General features: G+C 49.8%; 8 protein-coding genes across 8 annotated transcripts; 3 read left to right on the top strand and 5 right to left on the bottom strand.

The window, feature by feature from the left end:
• Positions 1-1,754: 1,754 nt before the first annotated feature.
• Positions 1,755-4,618, top strand: F5J12DRAFT_808503 (uncharacterized protein). Its single transcript, XM_051744713.1, has 6 exons — positions 1,755-2,038; positions 2,093-2,410; positions 2,452-3,505; positions 3,602-3,752; positions 3,808-4,013; positions 4,075-4,618. The coding sequence occupies exons 1-6, from the start codon at positions 1,857-1,859 to the stop codon at positions 4,138-4,140; spliced, it is 1,977 nt and encodes a 658-aa protein (XP_051603925.1). The 5' UTR covers positions 1,755-1,856; the 3' UTR covers positions 4,141-4,618.
• Positions 4,619-12,879: 8,261 nt separating this feature from the next.
• On the bottom strand, positions 12,880-14,229 carry F5J12DRAFT_780402 (uncharacterized protein; the record flags this gene model as incomplete). Its single annotated transcript, XM_051742461.1, has 7 exons — positions 12,880-12,957; positions 13,228-13,260; positions 13,464-13,509; positions 13,533-13,701; positions 13,809-13,827; positions 13,889-14,063; positions 14,120-14,229. 7 exons carry the CDS (start codon positions 14,227-14,229, stop codon positions 12,880-12,882), a joined length of 630 nt encoding a protein of 209 aa, XP_051603924.1.
• Positions 14,230-18,710: 4,481 nt separating this feature from the next.
• F5J12DRAFT_903767 (uncharacterized protein) lies at positions 18,711-19,468 on the top strand (the record flags this gene model as incomplete). Its single annotated transcript, XM_051748448.1, has 2 exons — positions 18,711-19,297; positions 19,360-19,468. 2 exons carry the CDS (start codon positions 18,711-18,713, stop codon positions 19,466-19,468), a joined length of 696 nt encoding a protein of 231 aa, XP_051603923.1.
• F5J12DRAFT_399894 (uncharacterized protein) lies at positions 19,410-20,138 on the top strand. The gene has a single exon (XM_051739238.1). The coding sequence runs from the start codon at positions 19,519-19,521 to the stop codon at positions 20,017-20,019; it is 501 nt and encodes a 166-aa protein (XP_051603922.1). The 5' UTR covers positions 19,410-19,518; the 3' UTR covers positions 20,020-20,138.
• A 1,191-nt stretch (positions 20,139-21,329) lies between these two features.
• On the bottom strand, positions 21,330-22,159 carry F5J12DRAFT_715323 (uncharacterized protein; the record flags this gene model as incomplete). The annotated part of the gene is made up of 2 exons (XM_051740943.1): positions 21,330-21,972; positions 22,032-22,159. The coding sequence occupies 2 exons, from the start codon at positions 22,157-22,159 to the stop codon at positions 21,330-21,332; spliced, it is 771 nt and encodes a 256-aa protein (XP_051603921.1).
• A 1,188-nt stretch (positions 22,160-23,347) lies between these two features.
• Positions 23,348-23,823, bottom strand: F5J12DRAFT_714312 (uncharacterized protein; the record flags this gene model as incomplete). Its single annotated transcript, XM_051740885.1, has 2 exons — positions 23,348-23,728; positions 23,779-23,823. Coding segments are annotated over 2 exons (426 nt in total), but the record flags the coding sequence as incomplete, so codon positions are not given.
• A 666-nt stretch (positions 23,824-24,489) lies between these two features.
• On the bottom strand, positions 24,490-25,341 carry F5J12DRAFT_714922 (uncharacterized protein; the record flags this gene model as incomplete). The annotated part of the gene is made up of 2 exons (XM_051740915.1): positions 24,490-25,026; positions 25,087-25,341. 2 exons carry the CDS (start codon positions 25,339-25,341, stop codon positions 24,490-24,492), a joined length of 792 nt encoding a protein of 263 aa, XP_051603919.1.
• Positions 25,342-25,630: 289 nt separating this feature from the next.
• Positions 25,631-25,813, bottom strand: F5J12DRAFT_709196 (uncharacterized protein; the record flags this gene model as incomplete). Its single annotated transcript, XM_051740614.1, has 1 exon — positions 25,631-25,813. A coding segment is annotated over one exon (183 nt), but the record flags the coding sequence as incomplete, so codon positions are not given.
• Between the last annotated feature and the right edge of the window lie 992 nt (positions 25,814-26,805).

Here is a 26,805-nt window from a genome sequence, read left to right as displayed (position 1 = left end):
CGGACACATGATGGAAGATACGTGAACATCTTTAACACAGACAGCAGACTTCAGTTTTGCGACAGGACGCTATACGAAAATGCCAGGTTTGCTGTAGTAAAGGATGACTACGGCAGGGTCAACCTGAAAGGCCCTTCGATTCGATGAGCTATCGCTGCCTCCCGAAACTCACATTCGCAAGCCAACGGTCGATGTTCCGTAGACCCCAATAGGAAAGCTGTGATCCTCTATTATACTAGCAACGTCATGTGCTCTGAGGAGAATGGCCTCTGGTTCAGGTGGATTATTTGCTCCTGAGTAGCCGTCCCCAACCCGGAGGCCATCTCTTCACGATGTCAGAGAAAAGGAGGATCCCTCTCGCCGGTTCCTCGTAGAGAATTCGAACCAGTTCTCCATGGTTACGAGCCGTACTCTGATGTTGCGCGTGTTTTTGCTTAGGCATAATGTAGATCCCTCGTTTTTGGCGCTAAGGCTGGTCGATCTTAGCTCTCAATGCTGGACACGCGTCTGGTCGCAACGTCTGCCATAACCTATATCGCCATTCAGCCGCTTAAACACGCCGTACTCGCCTTACTTCCACTCTGTACGTGAATATGACTGCCTGGATCTGACAAAACACTAGTTCCCGTTCACCGCGGTCATTCATTCCATTACATCCGATCTGGTACCAGCTGATGGTAGGTTTAATGGCATAGTCGTGGCAGCGAGCGCTGCTCAGAAAGTCGCGCATAGGTCAAGTAATATTTCCGTCGGGCCCCCCTGCTGTAATTCCAGCTAATACAATCCGTGGCTTCACTGCGACCTCCGTTGACCTGATCCGTCCAGTGATGAGATCGAAATGTCTGTAACTCAAAATGCTTGGCGTTTCGTCGAAGGTGTCCCGGTTCGTGCGTAGAGCCTTTTTGTTATCCTATGTTGTTTGCTACGCTACTGCGCCTGTTCCATAGGACTCCCAAGTTCTTGACGTCGGTGTACCCTTCTAGTAATTGCACTCAGTACTTGTCCGTGATCCATTGAAGCCGATTGTTTGGTGTTTCCGCCGTGGTGAATTATTCTTCCTGTGCATGGGAATGTTCGCAGCCTCAACAAAAGCAGTATAACGATTCGCACTAGCACAGCATTCTGAGAAGGATCCAAAATGAATTTGCTGTAAAGGCATGTACTCAAATTACTTTGTATTGCTGTCCCTCAATACGCTCCAACGGATGATTGTTGTTGTACGGCTATTACGCTGATCGAAGACTTCGATACATAGTCCGCCTGAAGCCAGATATCTGATATCCTCAGAGCGCTTCGTGTTTCAGTGGAGTCAACCGTGAAATGAATGCGGCGGGCCTGAACCCAACGGTTTGCAAACTTGTTTCTTACTAAGAACCTGCCTCATATTTGGCTTCGGATAGTAAGTTCTGCTCTTCTCGGAAGCTAGCTTATACTTGAGACGAGTGGGGAAACGAGACTTCCGTGCACCCAGAACTTATGACCGGCATGCACTTGATACTTGTTATTTGCGATGCAGGGCACCCACAACATTTCTCCTGAGCTATTACGGCGAAGCGGTCTGACAGCAATCTGGGTACCAACAATCGCGGAGACGTAACCCTGCTCCCTCGAATACAACACCCTGTATGCTTCTCCGGCATTTCGATGATAGTAGGGGGTCTTGTGGTGTTTGTATAGTATACCTAGCATAGTAGTACTTGCGTACTTGGGCTGGAGAGAAGGCTGTCGGACTTGTCGGTAAGCAAATTTGTTGTGGCGTGGCGTGGACCGATCGAGTCACCATCAATTTGACTCCACTTAACTTCAGAAGCCTGGAGTTGATCTCCCTCTCTAGCTAACTTTACCTGCAAGCTTTCATGTCGTTGCCTAGTGCTCTGCGTGCACGGGGTGCACAAAAATCTGCAGCGAATGCCTGCTTCATTCGCTCAAGGTCGACCGTCTCTTCAAACTCGATCGTAGATGCCAAAGCCAGAGTGAGAGACCATGCCAGACAAATCAGCAGATCCTCCGTGCGAGGTGCTATCCCCGCTGCCGCTGCGTACATATGATCTACTTTCGGTTGTACGATCAGAGAGCTAACATTTCCTTCCAGTCGACCCGAGCCGGCACCAGGTTTTCAACAGTTGCCACCTAGCAGCGGGGCCTTGCCGTTGCTGGAATCTCAAATACACGCAGCTCTTGACCACTCGTTCGTAGGGATGTCAGGCGGCGAGATCTTTCACGAAATGATGCTTCGACATGGAGTGAAGCACATCTTCGGGTACCCAGGGGGTGCTATTCTCCCTGTGTTCGATGCTATCTACAACTCTAAGCATTTTGACTTCATATTACCACGCCACGAACAAGGTGCCGGTCATATGGCCGAAGGGTACGCACGTGTATCCGGAAAGCCCGGTGTCGTCCTCGTCACGTCAGGTCCCTGGCGCAACAAACGTCGTGACGCCGATGCAGGATGCCTTGTCTGACTGGTGTCCCCCTCGTTGTCTTTTGTGGTCAGGTCGCCACGTCAGCCATCGGTTCTGACGCTTTTCAAGAAGCTGATGTCGTCGGCATTTCGCGGAGTTGCACAAAATGGAACGTTATGGTCAAGGACATCACGGAGCTACCCAGACGCATAAATGAAGCATTCAAAATCGTCATGTCAGGACGCCCGGGTCCTGTTCTTGTAGATCTACCAAAAGATGTCACAGCGGGTATCCTGCGCACTCCGCTGCCATACAAGGCGACAACCCCTGGCCTTCATACCCTTCCTTCTAATCCATTGCAGGCTGTGACCTCGCCCACCGATATGGTCCTTATCCAGCAAGCCGCCAGTCTGATCAATCAGTCACAGCGGCCCATTATCTACGCCGGCAACGGTGTCCTCTCGTCGCCTTTTGGTCCCAAGCTGCTGGCTCAACTGGCAGAGCAGGGTAATATCCCGGTGACGACGACATTGCAAGGTCTAGGTGCATTCGACGAGACCAACGAAAGGAGCTTGCATATGCTCGGTATGCATGGCTCAGCGTATGCGAACCTTGCTATGCAAAGCGCAGACTTGATCATTGCATTGGGTGCACGGTTCGACGACCGTGTTACAGGAAAGATCGATACTTTTGCCCCTGCCGCTCGTGCAGCAGCAGCTCAAGGACGAGGAGGCATAATCCATTTCGAGATTCAGCCCAAAAATATCAACAAGGTCGTCGAAGCGTCTATTCCTATCCTTGGTGACGTCGTATCGAATATGTCTGCCCTTGTGCCCTTGATTCGGTCATCGCCCCGTACGGACTGGTTCACAGATATCAAACAGTGGAAGGAGAAGTATCCCTTTACGTACGTGAACTCTGCATCAGGATCCGATGGTCGGATGAAGCCACAGGCTGTCATCGAGGAGTTGGATAAACAGACGGCCCACAGGAAGGAGGAGGTCGTCGTGTCCACTGGTGTTGGCCAACATCAAATGTGGGCTGCGCAACATTTTCGGTGGAAAACTCCACGTTCAATGGTCACTTCTGGAGGTCTCGGTGTATGCAATTATTGTTGTTGTGCGTTTTTTTCTCTGACGCTCATTGATATTAGACAATGGGCTTTGGGCTGCCTGCCGCAATTGGCGCGAAGGTAGCCGCCCCGAACAAGACTTGTGGTTGATATTGATGGAGATGCTTCATTCAGTATGACGGCAATGGAGCTTGCGACGGCCTCGCAGTTTGATATTGGAGTTAAGGTTCTTGTGTTGAATAATGAATTCCAAGGAATGGTACTGCAATGGCAGGGTACGTTATCGCTTAAACGCTATTGGGTGGCTGGAACGCTCATCGTACCCTCCAGACCTGTTCTATGACGCTCGGTACTCCCACACAAGAATGACAAATCCTGATTTTGTCCTCCTTGCCAAGGCGATGGGTGTACATGCTATTCGGTGCAGCAGCACGGAGGAGCTCCCAGAGAAGATGAAGGAATTCCTGGAGTATGACGGGTCGAAACCTGTCCTCATGGAGTGTATTGTTGAGAGGAACGAGCACGTGTATCCCATGGTGCGACTGCAGGATGTCACTGGTTAGTCGCCTCCCCCCTGACTGTGCCTTTCATTTCCAGGTACCAGCAGGCAAAGCTCTGCACGAACTGGTCCTCCACCCTTCACTGAGACCAAAAGCTCAGTGAAGGTGTGAATTTGACATGGGTATCTACCTCTCAACCGCAACCAAATGAACAAAAAGAAACCACTTCCTTTCCATACCATTTATCTTTCGCGCTTTTTAACCGTTTTTCGCTGCGTAGTACTACCGAGGATACACGCTACGTTGCCAGGGAGTCTCACATTGCTTGACCCAAAATGAGGCAGTTTCGCCTCTCGGATTTCATAGTTTGTACTATATCCGCGCTTTCCAACAATTTTCGATACATGCTGGCAAATTCTGGGCGTTTGGAGTGCTGAAGTCGAAGTAACAACTGCAATGGGCCAATTGTCTCGGCCCGTTGTCACATACTACCATTGGATGGCAGATGCAAAACTTCTGCGAAATATTGACTTCACAACAATTCAACATTCAAATCTCGAATTTTTTTTACTTGGTAGAATGAGATCTAAGCTACATCCGTGTTGAGTTTTACAATAAGTGACGAATTGAGTGCGGCGGAGAGAACACAATCTGAACGGTCAAAAATGCCACCGGAGGCACAATTTTGTCACGGATTGTCACATACGGCACGTCAGCCGAGGGTAAAGTTTGCAAAGTCCGATAATCTGCGTTTGAAATCGGCAGGGTAAACGACTGCTGCCGAATCGGAGCATGAACGATGCCACTAGCGTGACGCCCTACATATACCTAGAATAGCATACCCTTCTCCCTCTAACCGTAAACTTAAGTATCTGCATGTAGATCAGAACCTAGTGCACATTTCCTGAAAGAATTGTACAGCCTCATGTAGTAGATCAGACCAAAGCACTGCTACAAGTGCCTAGGACCATGTAAATTCCCCTGATGGCTGACAATGTTTTATGTTTCACGGCTTCCACAACCACTTTGTCTTGTATCTAAGTATACAATCTACATAAATACACTCTACTCTACAAGACTCCAGCGTTAAATATATCTTAATTGTGGTGTTACTGGCTGTAAGCCATTTTGCAGGTGCTGTCCCACGATAGTAGCGAGATCTGGAACTTTAGATCAGCGCTGACGAAAAGCTGTGGAGAGCTGTGCTCAGTTCGAAACATGTCACTATAGCGTCCCATGCCAAGCTAGAGAAAGGTCAATGGGAAACCGCGCACGGTACACTTTCTCGTAATGCATAGCTGTCCCTTCCCATTATTAGATTTTGGCAGTACCAGATGTCAGTGTCTGCTGGCCCTACGCTATGCATTGTGAGAAAGTATATTGTATTCTTCGTTGCTCTGACCTGGTATAAAAACAACCACGGGTAGCGCTACGGGTCCTATGTCAATTCCTATACGCACTATCAACTCAACCACGATGCTTTGCTCTCATCGAAGCCTACGGTTTGTTGAATGTGACCTCGTAATGAGAGGTCTGCCGAATATTGTGGAGGTCGCGATTTTCTTCGGGGAGAGCATTACTGTAATATTGGATTATCCTCGCGGTTAACCTTTCTGCTGTGAACACCGGATGTTTTCTCGTTACCTTCCGGAGTTCTACGTACATCCATGGCTCCAACTTACTGGCGGGGTACCATCTCGCGACGGAGTGGAATCCTTTGACTAAGGGAGATTCCTTTACCCAGACCGGTATAAAGGGTGATTGATGGTCAATGTCCTCGAACCATCCATTCCGGAACGGTAAGTGTTCGTGGTATATACTTTCGATATCCTCCACTGATCGAAATTGGGCCAGTGCTTGACTAGACCGTTGCTTTTCTTGGCTGTATCCAACCGCACCTTCTCGTCGTACCTTCCGTTAAAAAATCCCGATCGTTCATAGCCTACGGTGTCTTGTCTCAGAGACACTTGACTATTCACAAATTGTGAGCCTCGGTTGGAGTTCCGGAAGGACGAATACGCATGGAGGAAGTTTAGGCTCGAGAAGGACACTGCACGCTGGACGCGTAGGTTCAAGCTTCAAGTCTTGCTTTGTCTTCTGGCAGTCAGAAATATGCACAAGCGTCACGGATGTTGTACGTTCAACCTGTTAAGACTGGAGGTATAACTATACTCACAAAATCAGGGCAGCCTCTGCAGCTCCCCAAGAGACATATTTGTCTCCCGTTCATGGAGACTAGAAAAACAGGTTTCGCTTCTGCGGATCTCGTGTGACATTAATATGGCAGCCCTCCATGTATTACGTAACTTAAGTACGCCACTAGTGTGCCGACCTCCAGCCACTCCAATTTCGATTAGTACGTCCGTAGGCTCTCATGGAGGGCTTCAGTAGAATCAAAAATGACGACCAGAACGTTATTTAAGGGTATAAATGCCAGTGGTGCAACGATGAGGCTGCCTGTGTGCGCGCAAAATAGGGTAAAAACCTCCAGTCCACCCAACCTTCTTAACACTTACCTCGTTGGGTTTCGTGAACTGAGAACCCGGTTCTCTTTGAAGACCTGCCCCAACGATATTATCTTGCTATGGGTGCCTTCGCTGTCATCCAAGCAACCGCAGAATCAAACAGCATATCGCCGCCACCTAAAGCCAGGTATTTCATATAGTAGCACAAAACCTGGTGTTGTTTCCGGCTAATGACTTCTGGCATTTCAGGTCTAACAGGAAACATGACCTGCCACATAAAAGGCACAAATTGGGTCAGTAGTACAACGATCATGGTTCAGTACGTTGCTGAAACGTGGACTGGCTAACAGGGCGTGAGTCGCCGACTTACAAGAAATACTCAAGATGGACAGAAGATGATCGCGACAGAAAGGGGGTGAGAGGTTAGAGCATGCAGTCGAAAGGGGTCTCATTCAGCCGAATTATAGAACAAGCACGTACCTGCTATGCATTTCCGCCAGATGTCGCTGGAGAAGTTGCTGACGTTGACAAGAAATCACTTGTACCAAAAGTTGTCGCCATGCAGGATAGCGAGCGCCAGGAGCATAATGTAGTCGAAAAATGGAAGCATGTGTCACATGTATTAACTAGTACCCACATTCGGGGAGACCTATCACGAAGTAATAGACAATCGTTAGGAGTAAACATGGAAAAGGGTGTTGCTTAACATTGCAGAAGGCATCCAAAAACTGGTGTCTGCCCAAATAGATTTGGCTTCGACCAGGACGGTTGGCTGGGACTTGACCCTCGAAGCTGTGAGAATCCAAAACCATGCAGTAAAGTAGGCACCTATCGGGAAGTGCGAAGCAGCCGCCCGCCTCCAAAGTGATTTCCGGTGAACCATGATCTCCCAACAACGTCGGAGGGTTTGTAACCTGTGTCGCAGGATCTTAGGTAAGAAGCATAGAGAAAACTCCAGGCGGCGGATAACTGGCATGCACGTCCATGGAGGCCAGTGTCTCATGGGCCAGACGTGTGGGCTCCGGGGAGTCAGGGCAAATAAATTAAGGATGGGCAAAAGCAGCATGCCAAAACCCTTGATTGGTGCGTAACGACATGCCCTAGATCATCTGGGGATAGAAGAACAGAGTGGTATAAGCCGGGTCCACAAAGATGGTGATGATAAATAATGAAGTGAGAAGATCTGCTCAAGGTTGTCACTGTGAACCAGATGAGTTGGACGTCGTGGAGCCACTTGTCATGGTGTGGAACGGTGGAGCCGGTGGGCAGTGAACAGCGGATCCGATCACGAGGCTGGGATATTGCCAATACCTAAATCATAAAAATATTTACTTCCCCTCCAGGCCTGGATTGAGAACAACGGGATTTTGAGATATTGAACTGATGCATGATTGTGGTATCTTACCGTAAGGATAGACGGATAATCACTTACGTCTGCCAAAACGTGGAAGGATGGAGTACTGGGAAATCGTCCTAGGATTCGGAACGAGCTAGCCTCCGAGGTCCGATAGACGAGATTGACCGGGCTGAAAAAAAATCTGCTAAAGCTCGGGAGTGGCGCCAACCCGGAGCCAGTGAAGTTGGGATGGGAAAGCCACGAACGTGAGACTAAATGGAATAGTAACGTGGGTCGATTAAAAGTGGCAGCAAAAACGCGACCACAAGAACGGACATGCATGAAGAGCACCTCGTATTATTTTACGTCCTTTTTTTGCGGTAACCAGGCTGGTGATTGCGAAGAGACGAGTAGCTTGGGTCGGCGTGCCACGTCGGAGTGGCAAAAAAAGTGTATGGCGCCACAGGGATCGAGGAGCATTTGCACTAGGTCAAAGCCGTCGCAGGTCAATCTACTTGTCACACACAAGATCAAGGTATGGCCTGACAATTTTGTGCTACTGTTAATTGGATTTTCGATGTTCTTACCGAACTTGGTGCAGATTCGGGAGCACCATCATTAATATTGATCCGCCACGGAGTAGCCAGCGTTCTATCAAGCATCAACACTGAACGCTAAGCTACGTGAATTTGATCAGAGGAACTGAACTTTTTGGCAAAAGGCACGCTTCTAGATCCAAACTGAACGATCTGAGCCCTCGTTGGGACACCCAAGAGAATCCCATCGGATATGATATCGCACAGCTTCAAAGAAGCCAGAACGCTGGCGTTGCACAGTGGTTGAAAGACCAGCGTCTCCCTGCTCACCGTATCCTATGGTGGGTTTTCGCGCCACTATCAAAGGTAAATGAAACCATCGTGTTGATCATTTAGTAAGAGTCACCCACATTTACGGTATGTCCATCAAACCTGTAGAGCTGCAAACCCCTGTGGCCAATTAACCGAACAGGAGTTTCATGTTAGCATGAGGTCTCCAGCTGGCCTTCGTGCTTGCTTTTTCTTGCGCACCGCATCTCAATAATGCAATTGCGCGGCGTTTATGACCACGGAGGGACGAATCACAACGGCAATTGACATGGCTTCTATTGCCCTCGTCGCAACTCATCCATATCAGCATGTCTAGATGCTCTTCCGTCCATGTGTACCAATAATCTACACATCTCATCGTGGACCAGAGGCGGTACAAGATTAACTACGCAAACAGTTTCAGATATCCGCATCGCGTTTGTAGTGACCGAGACCCGTGAACACGCCTTTGTAATTTTCCATTACGTCTTGGGAGGTTAGAACCTGTGAGTCTTACATCCAATGCCCGGATGGGTTTAGGAAACGTGAAGCTGCTATAACGCGATCTCGGTCCCATGCAGGTATGCACGAGCATGTTTCTTCCCAGGCAGTGGACGACGTCCTGGACAGTGCCAACTGGTAGGTCTTGGCTTTGGTAAGTACGTTGGAGCACTACACGGCGATGTGGCGAACATTGCAGGGAAAGGCAAGGGAGGGCGATGGTGACGCAACTCTTTTCCCCCTACACGCACCATCGAATCATTGATGCTCGCGGTGTATCACTTGTGCGTCCGCGGAAATTGAAGACTACATAACCGTCCAGAGGCCCGGATGTCATGTAACGGACGCTAGTTTAGTCAAATCTCGTTCCTTAGCAGCAAGGGTAAGTCATTATTGCTCTGCCACATTTCCATAGTCTATACATACATACCGCTGCCGTCCATTACTTGATGCTTGACCTACCAAAGGTCTATATCCGTCGTTGAATCCATGAGGCTCGTTCTCGCTCCACCAAAAAGCAAATTATCTCAAGGTTATCACCGAGCAAGATAATGAAATCAGTATCCTATTCTGGGCATCCGGCATAATGCAGAACAGAAGGGGATACCGCTGGACAATTCAGTCATCGTTCGTTGACAGTTGCTATGATTGTCCATTCACCTATTGATTGATGTGAAAGGATGGGTGCGTGATAAACGTTTGGAAGCTGGAAGCTTGGAAGTCTGTCATCGTACGCCATCGTTCGCACAGGTGGAATAAATGGAGTTCTCTACGTAATGAGAGACGATGCAACCTCCTTGTGGGGATACATACGTATGGTCGTATTTTTTTCGCATTGGGAGAGGGGGGTTGCGAAATGTTGCAATACAATGTACGTACTTGGGTGTCATTATCGCAGCTGATTAGATTAGATATACTTCATCCGCGGGCCCATTATATATCTTATCGGAGCGAAGATGCCGCAATCCTATTTCTGTCAGTGTCATATAATATCACCATCTTTCAACGATGCCATGTCCGAAGGGGAACTACTTAGATGAATGACACCCAACAGGTAAGTAACAGCTGAATGACAAGTACGCTATGCACGTGCATCATAGACCACGAACGATTGATATCTATCAAAGCGCTCTGAACCCTTCACCCAATTCGCAATTCGCAGTTCGCAATCTATGGATTGACACGCTACATCGAGTGGTCGATTCGCAAATGGGACCGCCGGGTATCGAGCCTGGACTTGGGGGCATGTCGTTCTATCATCGGGTGTCCACGGATGGCAAGGTCTACGCAAACTGTCAATGAACTGTCATTGGCCAACTACCCACGTCTCGTTATCGAGCCAAGCCAATCCTATACGAGCTTACAATATACACATACCCCTAACCACCTGACGTGTGATTCTCAGCTCTATCTCCGATAACCCAGTACCTGAACTACAAACGGGATTAACTTAGCCTTGTGTGAACGAAGGCACTCGCCGCAGACGCGTTGGTATTTCGGTAGGCGTATACCCGAGAAAGACCATTTAAATCCGCATGTGCGGGTGATGCGGCGTTGAATGCAATGACCATTGATGACGAATGTGTCTTACCCCTGAACGCAGGTGTTCGTGTGCGGATTCACAGTGACCGCAATTTCTCCTTCGAGGTCGTGGGGCAGCTGCATCGAATGACAGCGTGTGTGAATGGATGATCGATAGCAGCAGACCATGAGTAACGATGAGAGTGATCATAATGCTGACCTGCGTGGAGTTGGCGCACTAAGTCCTCTGCAGACGATAGGACCATACCCTCTGAAACGCCAAGGCTGAACCATGTGGTTGAGCGGCCTGGAGAACCATTCTCAATGTGCGCAATTGGAGCGATTGGAACATACATCGCTTCGAAGCGACCGATCTGATTGGCCGGACATACATACAACGCCGAGAAGACCCCCCCTCCCCTCCGTCGACACGGGCCGATCACATCTCCAGTTCCACATCTTCCTCCACTTCTCACGTGGGTATGGTTGTCACTTGAAACTGCGGCCTTGACGTTCCTAGACTCGAGAGAACCTATTTTGATCAAGTCAAATGCGAAAAGTGGTCTGGAAGACCTGTCTGTCGCATTTGATCGTTCATCAAATCACGGTGGTGATGTGATGGCGAAGACTGCCCCGGTCAGCCTGGAACTGATTATTCCTATCCTATGTCCACGGACCAGAGCCTACGTGGTCCAAGAGGGGCCACCGCACACTAAGTCGGCTCCCCGATAACTTGCGTCCAACTGGAGTGGAGACCCAGTGCTCCAGTTCCCCGCTTATCGGCACTGGCGGCTGATCGATTTGCGCCGGGACATAGTTCTTGTGACCTAGTCTGGAGAACAAGTTGCTCGCCGGGGGCGGAGAATTGTCGGGCCCCGGCAGTACTCCTCGCCCGAGGCGGGTTAATGTCTTGGAAGCCTCGTCTAGCGATGGACATTGCGCATCCCTGTTCCGTCGACGGGGCTGAGCTTACTCGGCTTACGATCCGGGTAAAGCGGAGTCGAGAAGGCAGTGCATGGATATCCAACTAGAACGGCCAATTTGTGGCGCGTATTGTGGATACCGTACACCTAGATGGGTAGGCGTATGCATCAATCACTGGCGTGATTACTCAAAGAGAGGAAAAAGAACATTGATCGTACGATTGGTTCACAAGGTAATTGATTGGTTGCCGATGCCACCTCGCAAACAGATCAAAGCAAGAGAGATAAGATAGTGCTCCCCATCTTTTCACGTCCTGTCGTGCCAGAGTAACTTGTCTGTCAGTCACGATCTGCCAACGTGAACGTGAAAGCATACGAGTGAAAGAAGATCAGAGAGCTCCCATTTGTTCGGACGAGTACGGCGGTGTCAACGACATCTCGACAGCGGTCGATTTCGCCGTAGGGGCAACTTTTCAACGCTGTCAACCACGCGTGCGTGTACTGCACTAGTAGTAGTGGTATATCCATGGACCATGGGTCCACGGTCCGACTGGAAAGGAACTTTAAAAAGGACAAGGAAAGACGGAACGACGTCTCCGAGGATCAGTGTACAACTTGATGGACATTACCGGATCGGAGATGGCTTCGGCAAGTGTGAGTGTATAAGAGTGAGAATCGGTACTTTTTTCAAGGATCTATCTAATCATGATCTCAGGGCTCTCCGAGAAAGGCGTCCGCAACGGGGAATGCCCCGCCACGACCTCGAGATGGTGGGGTGATATGAGCATGGCAGAACTTGTGGCAGCCTCGACACACGTATCAGAGGAGCGCATCCCCCGTGCATTCAGGCGCACTCAAGTCAGATTTCATCTAGTTTTTGTCGCTGACAACACGCGATATCCTTGCAGGGGTCACGATCAGTACAGGCTTACATACTTTGCAGCTATACCATACGTGAAACGAAGCTATAAAGGGTCTCGGATTCGACCGTCGTCCCCGCGACAATCTCGGAGGAAAGCTTGATATACATACACGACGTAATAGCATCCGAACGGCTCGTCCCCACAGCATATGTACTGCACATGACCTATCAGAGCGTTCTCGGTTTCTAATCTGAAATGCGACCTTCTTCTCAACAAGCAGAGGACCAATACCCTTCTTGCGCCTGTCTGAGAGACCTCAACAAAGGCGGGACAATTGAATGAAGAACTGTGGAGGGGGGGTGACATGCCAAACTCGTCAAGCTTGAAAGACATACTGTATTGTTACTTACAGGTGCCGAGCAGATCTGCCGCGGCAAAACACGACGCTTCAAGCCCATCTCCAGTCTGTCACCTCAGAGTGCCCTTTGTGCTGTTGTCGGACTCCAAATCGCTGTGGCGGTCTTGACTGGAATTGGCGGCGCAAAAGACAAACAAGGTAAAAGACAAGAAAAAAACGTGAAACATGACTGGACGAGCCCTTCGGAAGGCATGTGATTGGCGTGAGGTTAGAGCATGTGCACAGACACAGTGCTCGGGCGTGGCAGGAAGAGAGAAACACAAAGGCGGATGGCAGCCTATCCGGGATCGGGCGAACCTATGGCACACGATAAGCTTTTTTGTGTGGAACGCTGATCGGGATGTGACGTGTGAAACCGGCGTGGAAGGTAACACTTACAATAAGAGCGCTCACAAAATACAAAGGCAGAAACTGTAAAGGAATTGTTTCTGTGTTCACAGTGAATGGAACCCACAATGATCGATTGTGTGTGCTAGTGAGACAAAGAACTCGAACAAAGTTTGGACCAAGATGAAAGAAGTCATGAATCTAGTGTTACGAAGTTTCCGATCCTCGACAAATATTGTTCTTTCGACACCACGCCAGGCAGTGTCACGTCATCGCCATGCACTCACCGCGCAGCTGCGCGCCTTTGCGTCCTTGTTCCCTCCTTGAGACAATCTACACGTTCACCTGTCACTCACTTGTCAAAGGACACATACCACTGCAGTCTGGCACCCCCCCAACAACAAAGATCACGACTACCGGACCATACTGCCGATGATAGTACGCCCGTGCCGGCCGCCGCTTCCGAAGACCACCCCCTCCCCACCACCGTGGCTATCTCGAGGTAATGAGCTTGGCGCGCACCAACTATCAATGACGTGACGAGATGAATCATATGATCGAATTTGCGCGCGCGCGCAGTCAGTGAAGTCAACCCGTTTCTCCAAGATAACCACAGATGGTGGGCCACGCACCATACGCACAGGTATGGTACTGTCAACGTATGCACTAATACCGGCTCCCGGGCTCATCATTGCGAGGCGTAAGTACATACTGGAAAAGCTCCGTACGCAGCATGCTGCAGCAGTCTTCCATACTCGAACCCAAAGCCCTCAATGGCCCTGCGGCATCTTTTATGTAACATACTGAGTACGTAGTAGGCAACCATCTCACACCCTGGTGTTTGAAGATACCCTCCGCCCTCCAACGTTCCGACTTCCCCCTGTACACTGGGTATGGACGTGTGGACGATATGATGACGTCACGTTATGTGCAGCACAGCCACGCTGGGTGCCATGAGTGGGTCCGATTTTGGAAAGTCCAAGCCTTGCCTTGGCCACGCTGCCAAGTATCCGCCCTCCAAGCGCCTGCAATATTGCCCTGGCCTCCAACCATGATGGTCTGCCCTCCAAACCTTCTCACGCATGAGGACTGGCCAAGAACTTCCGCACCTGCCCCTCCATACCATCCTTGGAAAAAACCTTACTTGGAGTCAGCTAATCAAGCTTGGTCTCCGGCCTCGCCACGGCCGATGTACCGACTCCACCAGGCTGTGTAGTAGTTCTCTCAATCTGAAAACAAGGTCATGCACCCCTCTTTGCACAGCATTTCCTGACAGAACGAGAGCACACAGGAACACAGGGGAGGAGGGACGTGTGCGGGGGGTGAGATTGTTCCTGAATAGAGGGCGAACATGTCCGTTCGGGGACGTTTCCTGCTAATGGGGATATATATAGGATGTGACACGTTTTGCAGTTTGCATTTAGTGAGTGAGCTCTGGGCAGCTAACGATTCAGAGACAGGGGTACTCTATCTGATGGCATGTTTCCCGAACTTGCTACATTGGAGATGGTAACAGTTCTAAAAGTGACGCCACCCCAAACCGTGGAAGGTAAGTGATCACGATCACAAGCTATCACTGGAGCCTCCTCAGGAGGCTTGCAATGGACACTTAATGGATTCCTTCGATCGCCTGTTGAAGAGAAGAGGGTGTTGATGAAGTATTGCTGCCACAGCTGCGCTGTACAGCAGCAGAGTCCTCTGCGAAGGTAGGGTGTACGCGCGCGCGTGTGTGTGCCGGCTGTGACACTGCACCACCATCGAGTACCTGCACGTTCTGGCTTGCGGCTGCGCACTTGAACAGATTGATGTCGAAATGGGAACGTATGTAGGTGGCTGGACATGTTCCTGCGAAGCCAGGCAGTGACCCCCCCAAGGTTCGAGGACCCATATCGAGGTGGTTGCAACGGAGAGAAAGAAGAAGCTTATGCACGACGTACCCGCGTTTCGTTCAAGAAACGTTCTTCATACCGAATCGAGGTGTTGTGAGTCATGTTGCCGTTGGCCTTGTGCTCATACCGGAGCATAGCTGCCCATCCAGGTTTTTTTCAAGAAGCTGTAGATCCGGACATAGGTGGGTCAAACGAGTTGCGCAACGGTGGACAGCAATGCACATATGACCTGCTGTCTAGACTCTAGACACCAGCTCCCAAGGATCCTCTACGCATCCTATTTGGAGTGTAAGTACCCTCTTTATGACGTCTGTTCCGCATGCTCGACGTACATCCATATCTCAATTGAAATGTGTGAGTTGATCTACATATGTACACGTACACGTACACATGCTCCTTTGCCATATGAAAGCGCGTGGCGTTGTGACGATCCGTATCGATTCGTCACATCCGTTGCCATGTCTTTCGGATTTCAAGGCGAGACGCTGTGTTGCTAGTCCGGTTATTATTTAATGTACATACGTAGGCGCCGTCTGATACACGTACAGAATCTCTATCATAGACCTCTTCGTCTCTATTGTCTTCTTGATCATAATGAGGACAGATCGGGCGCGGTCTTAAGAACACAGGGAAGAAATGAAACTGGGAAGTTCTTCATAGGGGGGGACAGATAGGTTTATATGTACATATACGTACGAAAAAACGTCGAAGTTCGAAGATGGACCGACCATATTCATTCAGTAGTGTTCGAGGCACTTATAACGAGACGAATCGTTCCCGCGTTCCTAACTTCGTTTCTTCCACTTTGGGATCTAGCCACACGGAGAGTAGTAGCGCCTTAGATCTAATACATTCGAACTGCTGCTGCTGCATCGTGGCACGCATGCTCTTGAGCTATACATACATACATACTAAGCACACAGAAAAGCTTCTTTGGTATGGAGAGGACCCCCATCCCTGTGTTTCCATTTCCGCTTAGGTCCACAGACACATGGAAAAGAAAGGAAGGCGTGGCAAGTGTGTGATGTGGTCAGATGCATTTTAGTAGTGGTATGGACGAAGAGGGAAACCTAATCGCAAAAAGGGGTAGTTACTATATACATCGCATCGGACTGCGGCTCAACACGATTGGCTTGCCAGCCATGCTTTGCGTGTGTGTTCCTTGGGATAATCGATAAATCATGCGATTGGAGGAACTCGGGTGATTATGGATAGTCGATGATGCATTCATTGCAATGACGAGATTAGGATTACTACAAGTAGCACTTCCCCATGGTACGCTGACGTGGTCAAAGTACGTGCCTCCCACACACCCAGCTTAGCAACTGCAAAATGCTAATCCGACGTGTACTTCGTGTAACCGTCGGCGAGCAATCCCCTTTTTGAGGTTTGGATGACGGGATGCCCTTGCGTCGCAGTATTTGGAAGGGAGAAGGGTGGGGGTGTGCTCGGGCATGCTGACCCGAGTACCTGCTCCTTGCTCATACACTGAACAAGGGACGAGATCAATATGAAGGGACGCCAGGTCCTTGGCCAAGTTCCTTGATTAACATGCACGCATACGTACACAAGTATTGTGTTCAATCATGGCAGTGTATTACTGGATAGCGGAATCCACAGCAGGTGCTTGGACCAAGGAATGCCGTCAGTTGACGACGACCAACTAACCTTAATCCCACCAGAACGGAACTTGGCAACCACGATAGCAACGGCTCTCCGAAATTCTTGTTTGTACGTACACACATAAAACACCCAGGTACACCCCCCGTATGTATAGGTCGGCCTTGGGACTCCGATCGGAAAGGAATGAACACTCGGACAGAACGTATGTGTACTAGGGGTTAGAGGGAGGAACTACAATCGTCATAGCGTGGCAACCACGCCACATAGCAGACAGGATAGCTGTTAGAGGGAACTGAACACACTCGATCGCAAGGAGCTATATACCACAAAAGTCGTAGAGCGTGGCGTCCACGTAGACGTCTCTAACAGCTAAAGATATCAACCCGGAACCTAACGATCGTGTGGCGCGCGTTCCCAGGAGGCCATTTACACCAGTGAGAAGCGCCGGGAGGTTGGATAGAAAGATAAGATCGGAGAAAAGAGAAGAACACGGAGAAGGTTGGCGGACCGCTTTGCGGCGAAGAGGAGCGCCATTTATGTATCACCACACCTACGATTGTAAGTATATTTATCATTGACACCGGAGATGTGGCGGTGGGTGTATGGGGATTAAACTCGTGGGTCTAGGTCGGAGTGGCATCATAAGGCACTCTCGTCCCATCGATGGGTAGGATACTCTACGATGGGCTTATAGACCGGGTCAAGGGTGTTTGGACGCAAGGAAGGCGCATTGCATCTGATGGCCCGGAAAGGCGGCACGAGTGTTGGGGGGTGTAAGTACATACATCAAGTCTGTCAGGATACGAGAGCAGGAGATATCGCTGATATCGGAACGTGTTGGGGTGGGGATGGTACTGATGAGATGAGTCACCTGGTTTCCGGACAATCAACACAACGCCTCGCTGCACAGCAAATCGCGTTCGACGAGTCATCAAAACGAAAGAGGTGCTGTGTCAGCAGAGACGTAGGTACGTTAGTCACTAACTGGAAATGTGATGACAGATACGAGAGGAGGAGGAAGAAGCCGAGCGTATGTTCTTTATAAAATGAGCGAGGAATAGTCCCGTAGACGGGAACCCATGCACTGCAGAACTTCCAGATGAGTTGCCGGGGGACGCTATTAATAAACGCGCGTGAGCTCTTGTTTTTCCATTCGTCCGAGATTCGTGATGAGCCAAATGCGTACGGAGGGGCCCATATATAGACAGAGGAGCAGGAAATAGAAAAATATGGCGGTGAGGAGGAGACGCTCGGAGGATGATGAGGTGCGATAGAGGTTGCTGACCGATCACATCGAGCGATGGAGTCAGCCTGACTGAATCATGATGCAAGACGACTGTCATGGACCTGCGAGGGAGTGGTGCCTGATATGGGGAGATGATGAGTGTATCTCCCCACAGTGACGCGAGACGAGAGGGAGGAATCGATCACATGGGGAGAGAGATAAGATAATATTGTTACTGGATGAATGCCGGGTGTGGGTGGAAACGGAGGAGGGGTGATGAGTCAGCAATGACAGTATCTGGCAGAGGGAGTTCCGGATGGGCCGGCAGAGAGAGGATATGGAAGGTAGGAGAGGAGCTGTGCACTCCGTTGAAAGAAGATAATCGAGAGAACCGAAAGACGGGGCAATGCAGACGACTCGAGGCAGGGAACGTGCAAGGGGGAGGACGGAAGGAGGAGAGGGTCGAGGGGGGGGGGTTGCTAATAGGAAATGTGCCGGACTGCCGGGTTGGACAAAGAGAAATGCCGCGTTTTGGATCTGAGATCTGGTGTGCCAGATAAGGAAATGTGCCGAGGGGGGTCGAGAGACCAAATCGGGACTGGATTACTGCATCGGCACGGGCTTGTGTATTGGGAGTTGATATATAATCATCGACCCTTTAGCGGGTGCTGTCCCCCCGTCGCATAATAAACCAGACTCACTCACCCCACTCGATGCGGCTCGTCTCATCAGACTATCCAGACTACTACTCGTCCTCCTCCTCGTCGAGCGTGTCCCCTCCAGCCAGACACAGGCTCATGAGGAAGCGATCCCCGTCCCCGTCCACCCGCCACTCCGACATCGCTCGTCTCCTCGACCCAGCCTATGCCTCTCCGAACTCACATCCGTACAACGGATTCAACACCAACGGCATACGCCATGTTTACGTCGACCATCACGGCGACCTCCACGACCCAGACTTCCGCCACTTCCCCATCATGCACTCCCATCTCACCAGTCACCGCCAGAGGTGGGAAACTTCTTACACAACACCCGCAGACGACGATGACGATGACGACGACGACGACGACGAGTACGAAGAAGAGAAGAGAAGGTCCTCTCTCGAGACACAACGGCGGAGACCGTCGTCGTCTACCGCGTACCACTCCTCGACTATTGCCACTGCGGCACACGCCTATCCTCTATATGAGGAACCTTCCTCCTATACCTCGCGACATTTCGCAGAGGACGACGAGGACCTGTTCGAACGCGCCCCTCTCAAGGAAAGGGAGTGGCCATTTTCGACCCGCACTCGCTCGCCGCGTCACAAACCTCTCCGGGATAACACCAATGAAAAGACGGAGCAGGCAGGCGAGGACCCAAATTCGAGAGAAGAGGACTGGACGTGAGTCATTCTTCCTTCCCTCTGTCATTCCATTTGGTTGACCAGAAGAACCCCCATTCCAGACCCAGCTGTACAGACAGTCTGCGTCGACAGTGGCAGGCAATCGCACTCAGTCTGCGATTCAGTCTCTTCAGAACGAAACGCCGTCTCAAGCGACGCATGACTCGCTAAATGAACCTATCTCCAGTGCCCCCTTTCCACATTCCCCTATATTGGCAACCATGTTACTCTATCGCTATCATTGCGCGCGTACTCCACGCCGGCACCATCCTGACGCCTATCGTTTGTATATGCCATATCTTCAGCGCCAGGGCTTTATCGGCAGGGGTGTGCCTGCGTATACGGTCTGTGCCATGCTTGGCGTCCAGTATATCCCCGATTTCTACTTGCCGCGTACATGCATACACTTTTCTCGTCTTTGCCTTTATCACCGCAGACGCCACTCTTGCCGTCTTGGAACGGCTCCCCTCCTCGTCAGCTCCGCTCGACTGCTGGAGCTAAACGCAGATCCACATGGTCGTCGTGGCCATACAGTGTCTCATTCCTATTTCGTTCTCGGTTTTATATTCTTCATGGGCTTTTCTTGCCATGGTTTTCAATTCACAATCATCTTGCATGGACTTTCTCACATTTCATCGCTTCGCTCTCGGATCGTGCATGCATTGCTTTCTCGGCTCGGGTTTTTCCTTTTCTGTTTATTCGCGGCGCAACATGCACAATGATTACTGTTCTTTACAGGCCTTCCTTCTTCGCCTTCTTTTATATGTATTTTCATTATAGACTTCGTCTTTTTGTTCCCTGGCGGGACTCGAGACGGGTCACACGAGGTTAGTTGGACGCAGGAATGATCGAAGGAAGGAGAGAATGGACGAGTAGTAGTAGTATACGATACCACGCCGTGTTATGCATTTAGACGATTTTGACGAATAGCAGATAAGTTTGTTATCGTACGATCGATTACATGCGTACCCATCCATGTGTGTTCGCGTGCCTACATGCCATTGTCATTTCAGTCTGTCATGCAATATTGGTGTCATCTAAGCGTTTTTTCAGACCGTCCCCACTGGGGCAGTGGCATTGGACAACCGTTGTGGACGTCGGTCGAAACGTGCTACGCTCCCAAGTGGTGGGACGCCGCCCGGCCGACAACTTGAACCTGAACGTTCCAGATGGCATACGAACTCTACTGGATTAGTTACTGTGCGAGCCGACCGACCATCGCTTATGATCACGTACTCTGTCGAAATTTTCATTGTAGCCCTCGAACCATCTCGAAAGTGTCAGACCAGCTAAAATTTCGGTGTTTCGTTGTCATTGCTCAGCTGGTTCAGGGATCATCCCTAAAGTTCGAGACGAGACCGTCGACACAGTAGGCTGTGTCAATCATTTTATACTAGTGGAACTCTGTGGATTCAAATACTCGGACTCGGACTCAGACATGACAAGTTGTACACATACATACATGTCTCCATAAGTAGAATGCAGAAAACTGAACAAGTGAACTACCTGTTCGAGGAATCCCAAACGATCTACTTCTTAGTCATTAGGATTAGGACTATCGTAGTAGTATGAGTACTCATTTCCGAGCTATAGAATAATCTTACCGGTCTCGTTTTACAGGGCCGTGGCGCAGTGCGACGTCGGACAGCAGCGGCATTCGACGTTCCAGAAAGGATTGGTACTTGCAGTATTACTTACGAGCACCCATACGCACACACAAACTCAAAATGTCTTTATTCTCACACTAACTAATAGGATTCCTGTACGACGACGAGTTCCGAGGCGGAAGCGTTGCAATGTTGTGGTGGACTACTGCTTTCGATGTTTCTCCAGGGTCAGCAATCGCCGTGAATTATGACGCTGCATCTGTAACATTAACAAACAAAATAAAACAGGCGATTGCGCAACTTTTACAGCACTGCGCAACTTAAAGACAGTGACCCGCAACTTTTGCAGTCATTAATACTTTAAATATATATGGCCTGTGATTTTTTGGGTGGATGGCCACGACACTAGATGTACAACTGTAGGATCACATGTCTATATCATCGCCGAAGAAGGGTTCGTGGATCAAGTACTCTGCCAGTCCCCGAGCTGTGCGGTAAATGAGATCATCTTCGTGCTGAAATGCCTTCCCCTCCTTGACAAGAGCGAGCATCACTCTCCAACACTCGGGGTCGACACTCCCATAGCTAAGACCTTCAAATTGCTTGACCGCAGAGTTGTATGGCTGAGGACTACGACCATCAAGCAAGTACCGGCCCATGCCATTCCACCATACTTGGCGCCAGTCGTCAACACACCTCTTGTGGTCCTGGCAACACGGCGAATGCACCATAGGTGGTGGCTCACATGCCACAATACGGCGGTGGAGTTCGAGTCGCTCCTTGACTCTGAGGAGCGTCATCCATACAGGGACAGTAAGAAGCTCATAATCGGCGTGGTTGAGTTCGTTTATAGGCTTTGGGATGAGCCGTCTGAATGCGTAACAGAAGATGTCCTTGATATGATATTTTAGGGCAATGGAGATCAGTGTGATAGGTTTGATGGTATAGCGGCGAGAGGCGAGTTGCTTGATGGCGTGTTCACGGACGTCCTTGGACTCATACATGCGACTAAGCTCAAGGAGCTGAAGAAGGGTGGTCTCGGATGCCTGTGAAGTATCTGGGCGCCATCTGAAATAACAACATCAATATATAGCATATTTTCAATGGCAGCATACGGATCGACCTACTTGTTGTAGCACACGGACAGAAACAGTTCAAATCCTAGGTCGGAGACTTGATCAGGCACAATAATTGGTTTTTCGTCGCTGTGTCCATCAGTTTGGGGAAGTCCGGTACTGTCTTGTGCAGCAAACATAGACTTAAAGGCGATGGATTTGTCGGAGAGAACACTCTTATGGACTTTGAATAGTGAACTTTGAGCCTGGATGTATTGTAAACAGCCTGATAGATGTTACTACGATGCTAGGTAACTCACCTGGAAGATATGGGTTCCGTCTTCGTAGTAGAACATGTGATGTCGTCGCATGGGCATGGTTTGGGTTTGGTCATCCATCACTTTGCAGAGGGATTGGACTTGCGTCGACGAGCAGGACATGTGGCTGGCTCCGCTGACAGGAGTAAACAAACCACAACAATATTTGCGAAGAGGGCTAAGCCTCGAGATCAACGGTATATTGATGCTGGGGACAAGTGATTACAGGATGTAACTGCGTCGACATGAATGCTGATTAAACGAATGTGGGTGGTACCTCAAAATTCCATAGACATGAATGTGGATTACGGTTAGATGTAAGTGGATGACCATTCATACTCAATAGCATGTTACCTCCAAATCAAAAGTAGTCGGCCGCACCAAGGAAATAATCAGGTGACCACGGATTTACATACGGGTGTAAGAGGGGGGAGTTGACCAGTGATCCAAAGGGATCAAGATCCTGTAAAAATTTGGGGGGCAACGAGACATAGCGATTCACAGTGGCGAGAGGCGCCTGGCCAACGAATGTGGGTGGAGGTGGAGAAACCGAGAGACCCTTCAATTGAGTCGGGAGGTCAGCCACATCCAATAAGTCACTGTCGCCTGATGGGAGAAAAACTGTTGCGGTGTGAGCACATGTCAAAAACAAAGAAATGGGACTTACGTGTTGATGGCCTGATGGATCCACCATGGATGCGAGGAACTTGGGTGCTGGGCGGTGGCTGAGTAGAGTCAGTTGAACTCTCGATCTCGATTACCGGTGATTGATATCGGCCTCGTTTCCCTTTTGGTTGGTCTGCACAGAGGGGAAAATTCAGAGGTCAGCTGTGATTAGAACAGGGTTCTGGTCATCGTACCAGGGTGCTGACTGCGTCCCTGCTTCCGCATCATGGATTCAAATATTGTCCGTTTGTCTTCGGAGTCTTCACTTGAGGCTGCTGGAGGGATGGAGTCGCTACTCTCTCGAAGCTTTGCTGGCTGGAATTCACTACTCTCCTGATGCTGTCTTAGACCCCAAGACGCATATTCCTCTTCCGGGACATGACCGCACAATGCTGTGTTGATATATTAGTAGTTTAACAGGTGGAAGGCATAACTCATACCTATAATTATGCTCGAATCTGTGCCACATTTAAACCGTCCTCGATAGTAGAATAGATCCTGGCCAGTCGGAAGGTCCTCGGTCACTGCGAGTCCGAATCGTTGTTTCTCCTTGAAGGCGAGTTTCCAACAACAGCTCGCCTTACTTTTACCCTTCTTGTGCATAAGTGCATACTCCATCGGACGCGGGAAAACGTGTTCTCTGAGGTACTTGTCGACATCGTCGTGAGTCCAGTCCCGCCGGAATGCGAATTTGGCCGCATTGGCACCAGTGTGCACACACTGCCGATGTTCTGCTGTGTACATTTCTGTTCTCGACAGTGGTTTTGTCTGGATCAATTCACCTGCCTGTATATCTGTGATTAATACTTGTTAGGAGCTAGTTCAATAGCACATACCTCATCCAATGCATTGATCAGTAGTAGCCACGTTCCAACTAAAACATCCTGCTGGGACCCATCATGGTTACCAGATGGGACCCGCTTCCCAGTAGAGTTAGGTTTCTGTGATCATCAATATTGGAGTATGGACACTGGCTTAGGAAGTGGTCCAACGCACCTTAATTTTAGTTGATGTAACTCGTTGTGTCCCACTGCTACCAGCACGGAATCCTTTCAGGACCTCTTCACGCACATGCTGGAGGGAGTTAGGCAACTCCATAGTGCGAGATGTCTTCCGTTGATGGAACACATCCAAAAGCCGGTTGCCGGTTGCAGGCTCTACCTTTACATCCATAGTCAATTTCGGGGATTTGTTGCTAAATTGTGCTTCCGGGTGATTACTGAAACCATGCGTGCACTCACGACAGTGATAACGTGCATTCTTGTTGGCAGGTGCGGTAAACATCCTGCAACTGCATTGTTTTCCGTTCTCATCGAAATAGCAGCAGAGCCGCTCGTCGACATCTGGCATGGAGGGATTGGACCAACTACCGGCAACGAGAGAAGGAGTGAGTGAAGACTGAAGCTCGAGGCAGGACTCTGAGTTCTGATGTGTCTGTCTAATGTTGACTAAGCCGGTAGTGTTGTGCTTGTGCTCAACTCGACAACCACTGAATTGACCATGACCATATGTACAGTAAATACATTGCATGTATGACTAGGGGGGGATCAAAAATAACCATCTGCATCGAAGAGAGTTAGAACGGCGAGTGCCTGACACCAGGTTTTTGCCCGTCTTGCCCATATGGGCTCTGCTAATGATACTGTAACAAACCGTGTTCCCTGCCGACCAATTGCGATGTGCTCCTCTGTTGATTCATCACCTTCTGACCCATGATCATCTCCATACCCTGCTGGTGTGATATCTTCAATGACAACGCGGTCAAGCACTGACCAAAATTCTGCCTCGTCTTTGACACATGCGAAAGGTGATCCTTTGCCAGGAACTTCCACTGCTTCATGGCGCACTTGCTCCTGGAGGTCAGCTCCAACCCTTCTCAGAATACCATTATGTTCGTTTGTGGCAATTTCTTCGTCATCGGCCTCTGGCTCCTCGTCGGGGCAATGGCCCGCACCCGTTTGGCCATTCCGCCGAACCCGTACATGGCCGTGAACGCCATAATATCGCTCAATAGTGAGGGGATGGATCCCCTCATATTCGTCGTAGTATTCTCCTAGCGTGACATTACTGATAAGCCGTAAATCCTGTGGATATGTCAGTAAAATTGAGTGCGGCCCATCCTTAAAATGATATGCTTCACACACCTGTGGACTTTTATTATTGGTCGTTGGCCCGCTAATTGGATGAAGGTTCCATTCGCACTGGAAGTCCTCACAATCATCATTAATTTCCCGAAGAAAGAGCCTTTGAATGAGCCACAGGTGACTGCTGTCACCAGGATTAAGGCAGTGAAGTCTTTCACACCGAGAAAAAAATCCCCGCCAGCGGCGTACAAATTGAGTTCCAACTTCGACCCACACGCGTTCAATCCTCGAGTTTCGGGTAGACCTGTAGTACATGACATCAAAAAGACAGCCATTGGCGCGTAGTTGTGACTTACGATCCCCACATAAATGATCCACGGTTGGGACCTCGGACAGCTACCATGTATGTAGCCACGTCGATATTTTCACCACCACGATCACCTCTCATACGTGATGGCATTCCATACTCTGCCTGTGCATTGAGGAATACATTGAAAACGGTTGATGCGAGGTTGTCTGTACTGGCACATAAACCAGTAATCTGTTGAAAGCGTAAGGTCAATCAAACATGTCAGTAAGCGCTGCGACACACCGTTCGACAGTAACCATCAATAATTCCATGGACCACAAATCCCCATCGGATGAGTTTGTGGTGTCCGTCAATGTGCCAGAGCGCATTTGACCTCTTGACACGATACACCCTGCGTTTTATAACACGATGTTCACGTAACCGCTGACCTAGTCTATCAACGCGAGACAATGACTGCCATATTCGTTTTTGTTGGACTCGAATCCCATGATGGCGTAAGTGTCCGAGTAAATAGCGGAATCCAGACTCTGGTTTGTGTTTCTTGAACGCCCTCACAACTACATCCAAGTCATCGTTGCTCAATACGGTGTAGCTCCGCTTCAGGCCATGTTTCCGCATAGTTCGCCAGAGTGTCATGCGGCTAATGCCTAGGATGCGAGCAAGTTCACTGAGACTGATGTGACGGCTATTATCGGTGACAACCTCAGTAAGGAAGTCAGGGCATACAGACTTCTGAGGCCGTCCGCGCCGACCATTCTTGGACTCCGTTACAAGCTCAGGTATACTAACCTCTCGCCATTCACTTGAAAAGAAGTCAAGCGCCATTCACCGACAGAAAATCGGACATACAACATATTAACAACCTGTGCCACGTCCCGAAGATCTTGCACTGCCTGCCCAATGAGCCTTGCGACACCCACCAACCACTCCTGAGGCAGAGATTCATCCTCATGACTAGCACCACTAGGGATAAGTGCTTCGAGGATGGGAAGTGCAGTTGAAGTGAGTGCGTCTATGTGGAATGAAACCCGAGTGGGATCCGGAAAACTATCAGATCGCAGGACATAAAGAGCTTGATCGTACACTTTCTTGATGGTTCCATGAGCGGTCTGGATATTAGCTGGCCATCTACCAAGGCTGGGCTGTGGAAGGGGCAGGAACGCTAGCTGGGCGATGGAGCTCATGTCCACGGCATCGACATTGCTGGTGTGTCGCCACTGTCTCAGTAGTGCGACACCATTTCCCACGGTCACGGGCCCACAGGTGCGGACTTACCTTGCACTAGAATCAGCTCCACTGCCCTCGTCGTCGTGAATCCATGCAAGACTACCAACGATGCAAGTGCCAAGGAGCCCGAGGAAGACGGATATACCGCAACACGACTTGCTATGTACCAACTACCAGTGCGAGTGCGGGCACCTGCGGTCGACATTGGATTCCCATATCATATTTTCGTCGAAACCACCACC

The sequence above is a fragment of the Pisolithus orientalis genome (genome assembly GCF_024613125.1).
Source record: "Pisolithus orientalis strain OTSU chromosome Unknown F5J12scaffold_4, whole genome shotgun sequence".
Taxonomy (NCBI): domain Eukaryota; kingdom Fungi; phylum Basidiomycota; class Agaricomycetes; order Boletales; family Pisolithaceae; genus Pisolithus; species Pisolithus orientalis.
Note: the sequence above shows the minus strand (reverse complement) of the source record. Positions and strands in the feature narration are given on the sequence as shown.

What these genes read in the sequence shown, in the direction of transcription:
- F5J12DRAFT_399894 (XM_051739238.1), top strand. Translation starts at nt 19,519, where the DNA reads ATGTTACTCTATCGCTATCATTGCGCGCGTACTCCACGCCGGCACCAT.
- F5J12DRAFT_808503 (XM_051744713.1), top strand. Translation starts at nt 1,857, where the DNA reads ATGTCGTTGCCTAGTGCTCTGCGTGCACGGGGTGCACAAAAATCTGCA. An exon ending in GCTATCCCCGCTGCCGCTGC is followed by an intron (nt 2,039 to 2,092) that starts GTACATATGATC and finishes ATTTCCTTCCAG; the next exon opens with TCGACCCGAGCCGGCACCAG. An exon ending in ACGAGCACGTGTATCCCATG is followed by an intron (nt 4,014 to 4,074) that starts GTGCGACTGCAG and finishes TTTCATTTCCAG; the next exon opens with GTACCAGCAGGCAAAGCTCT.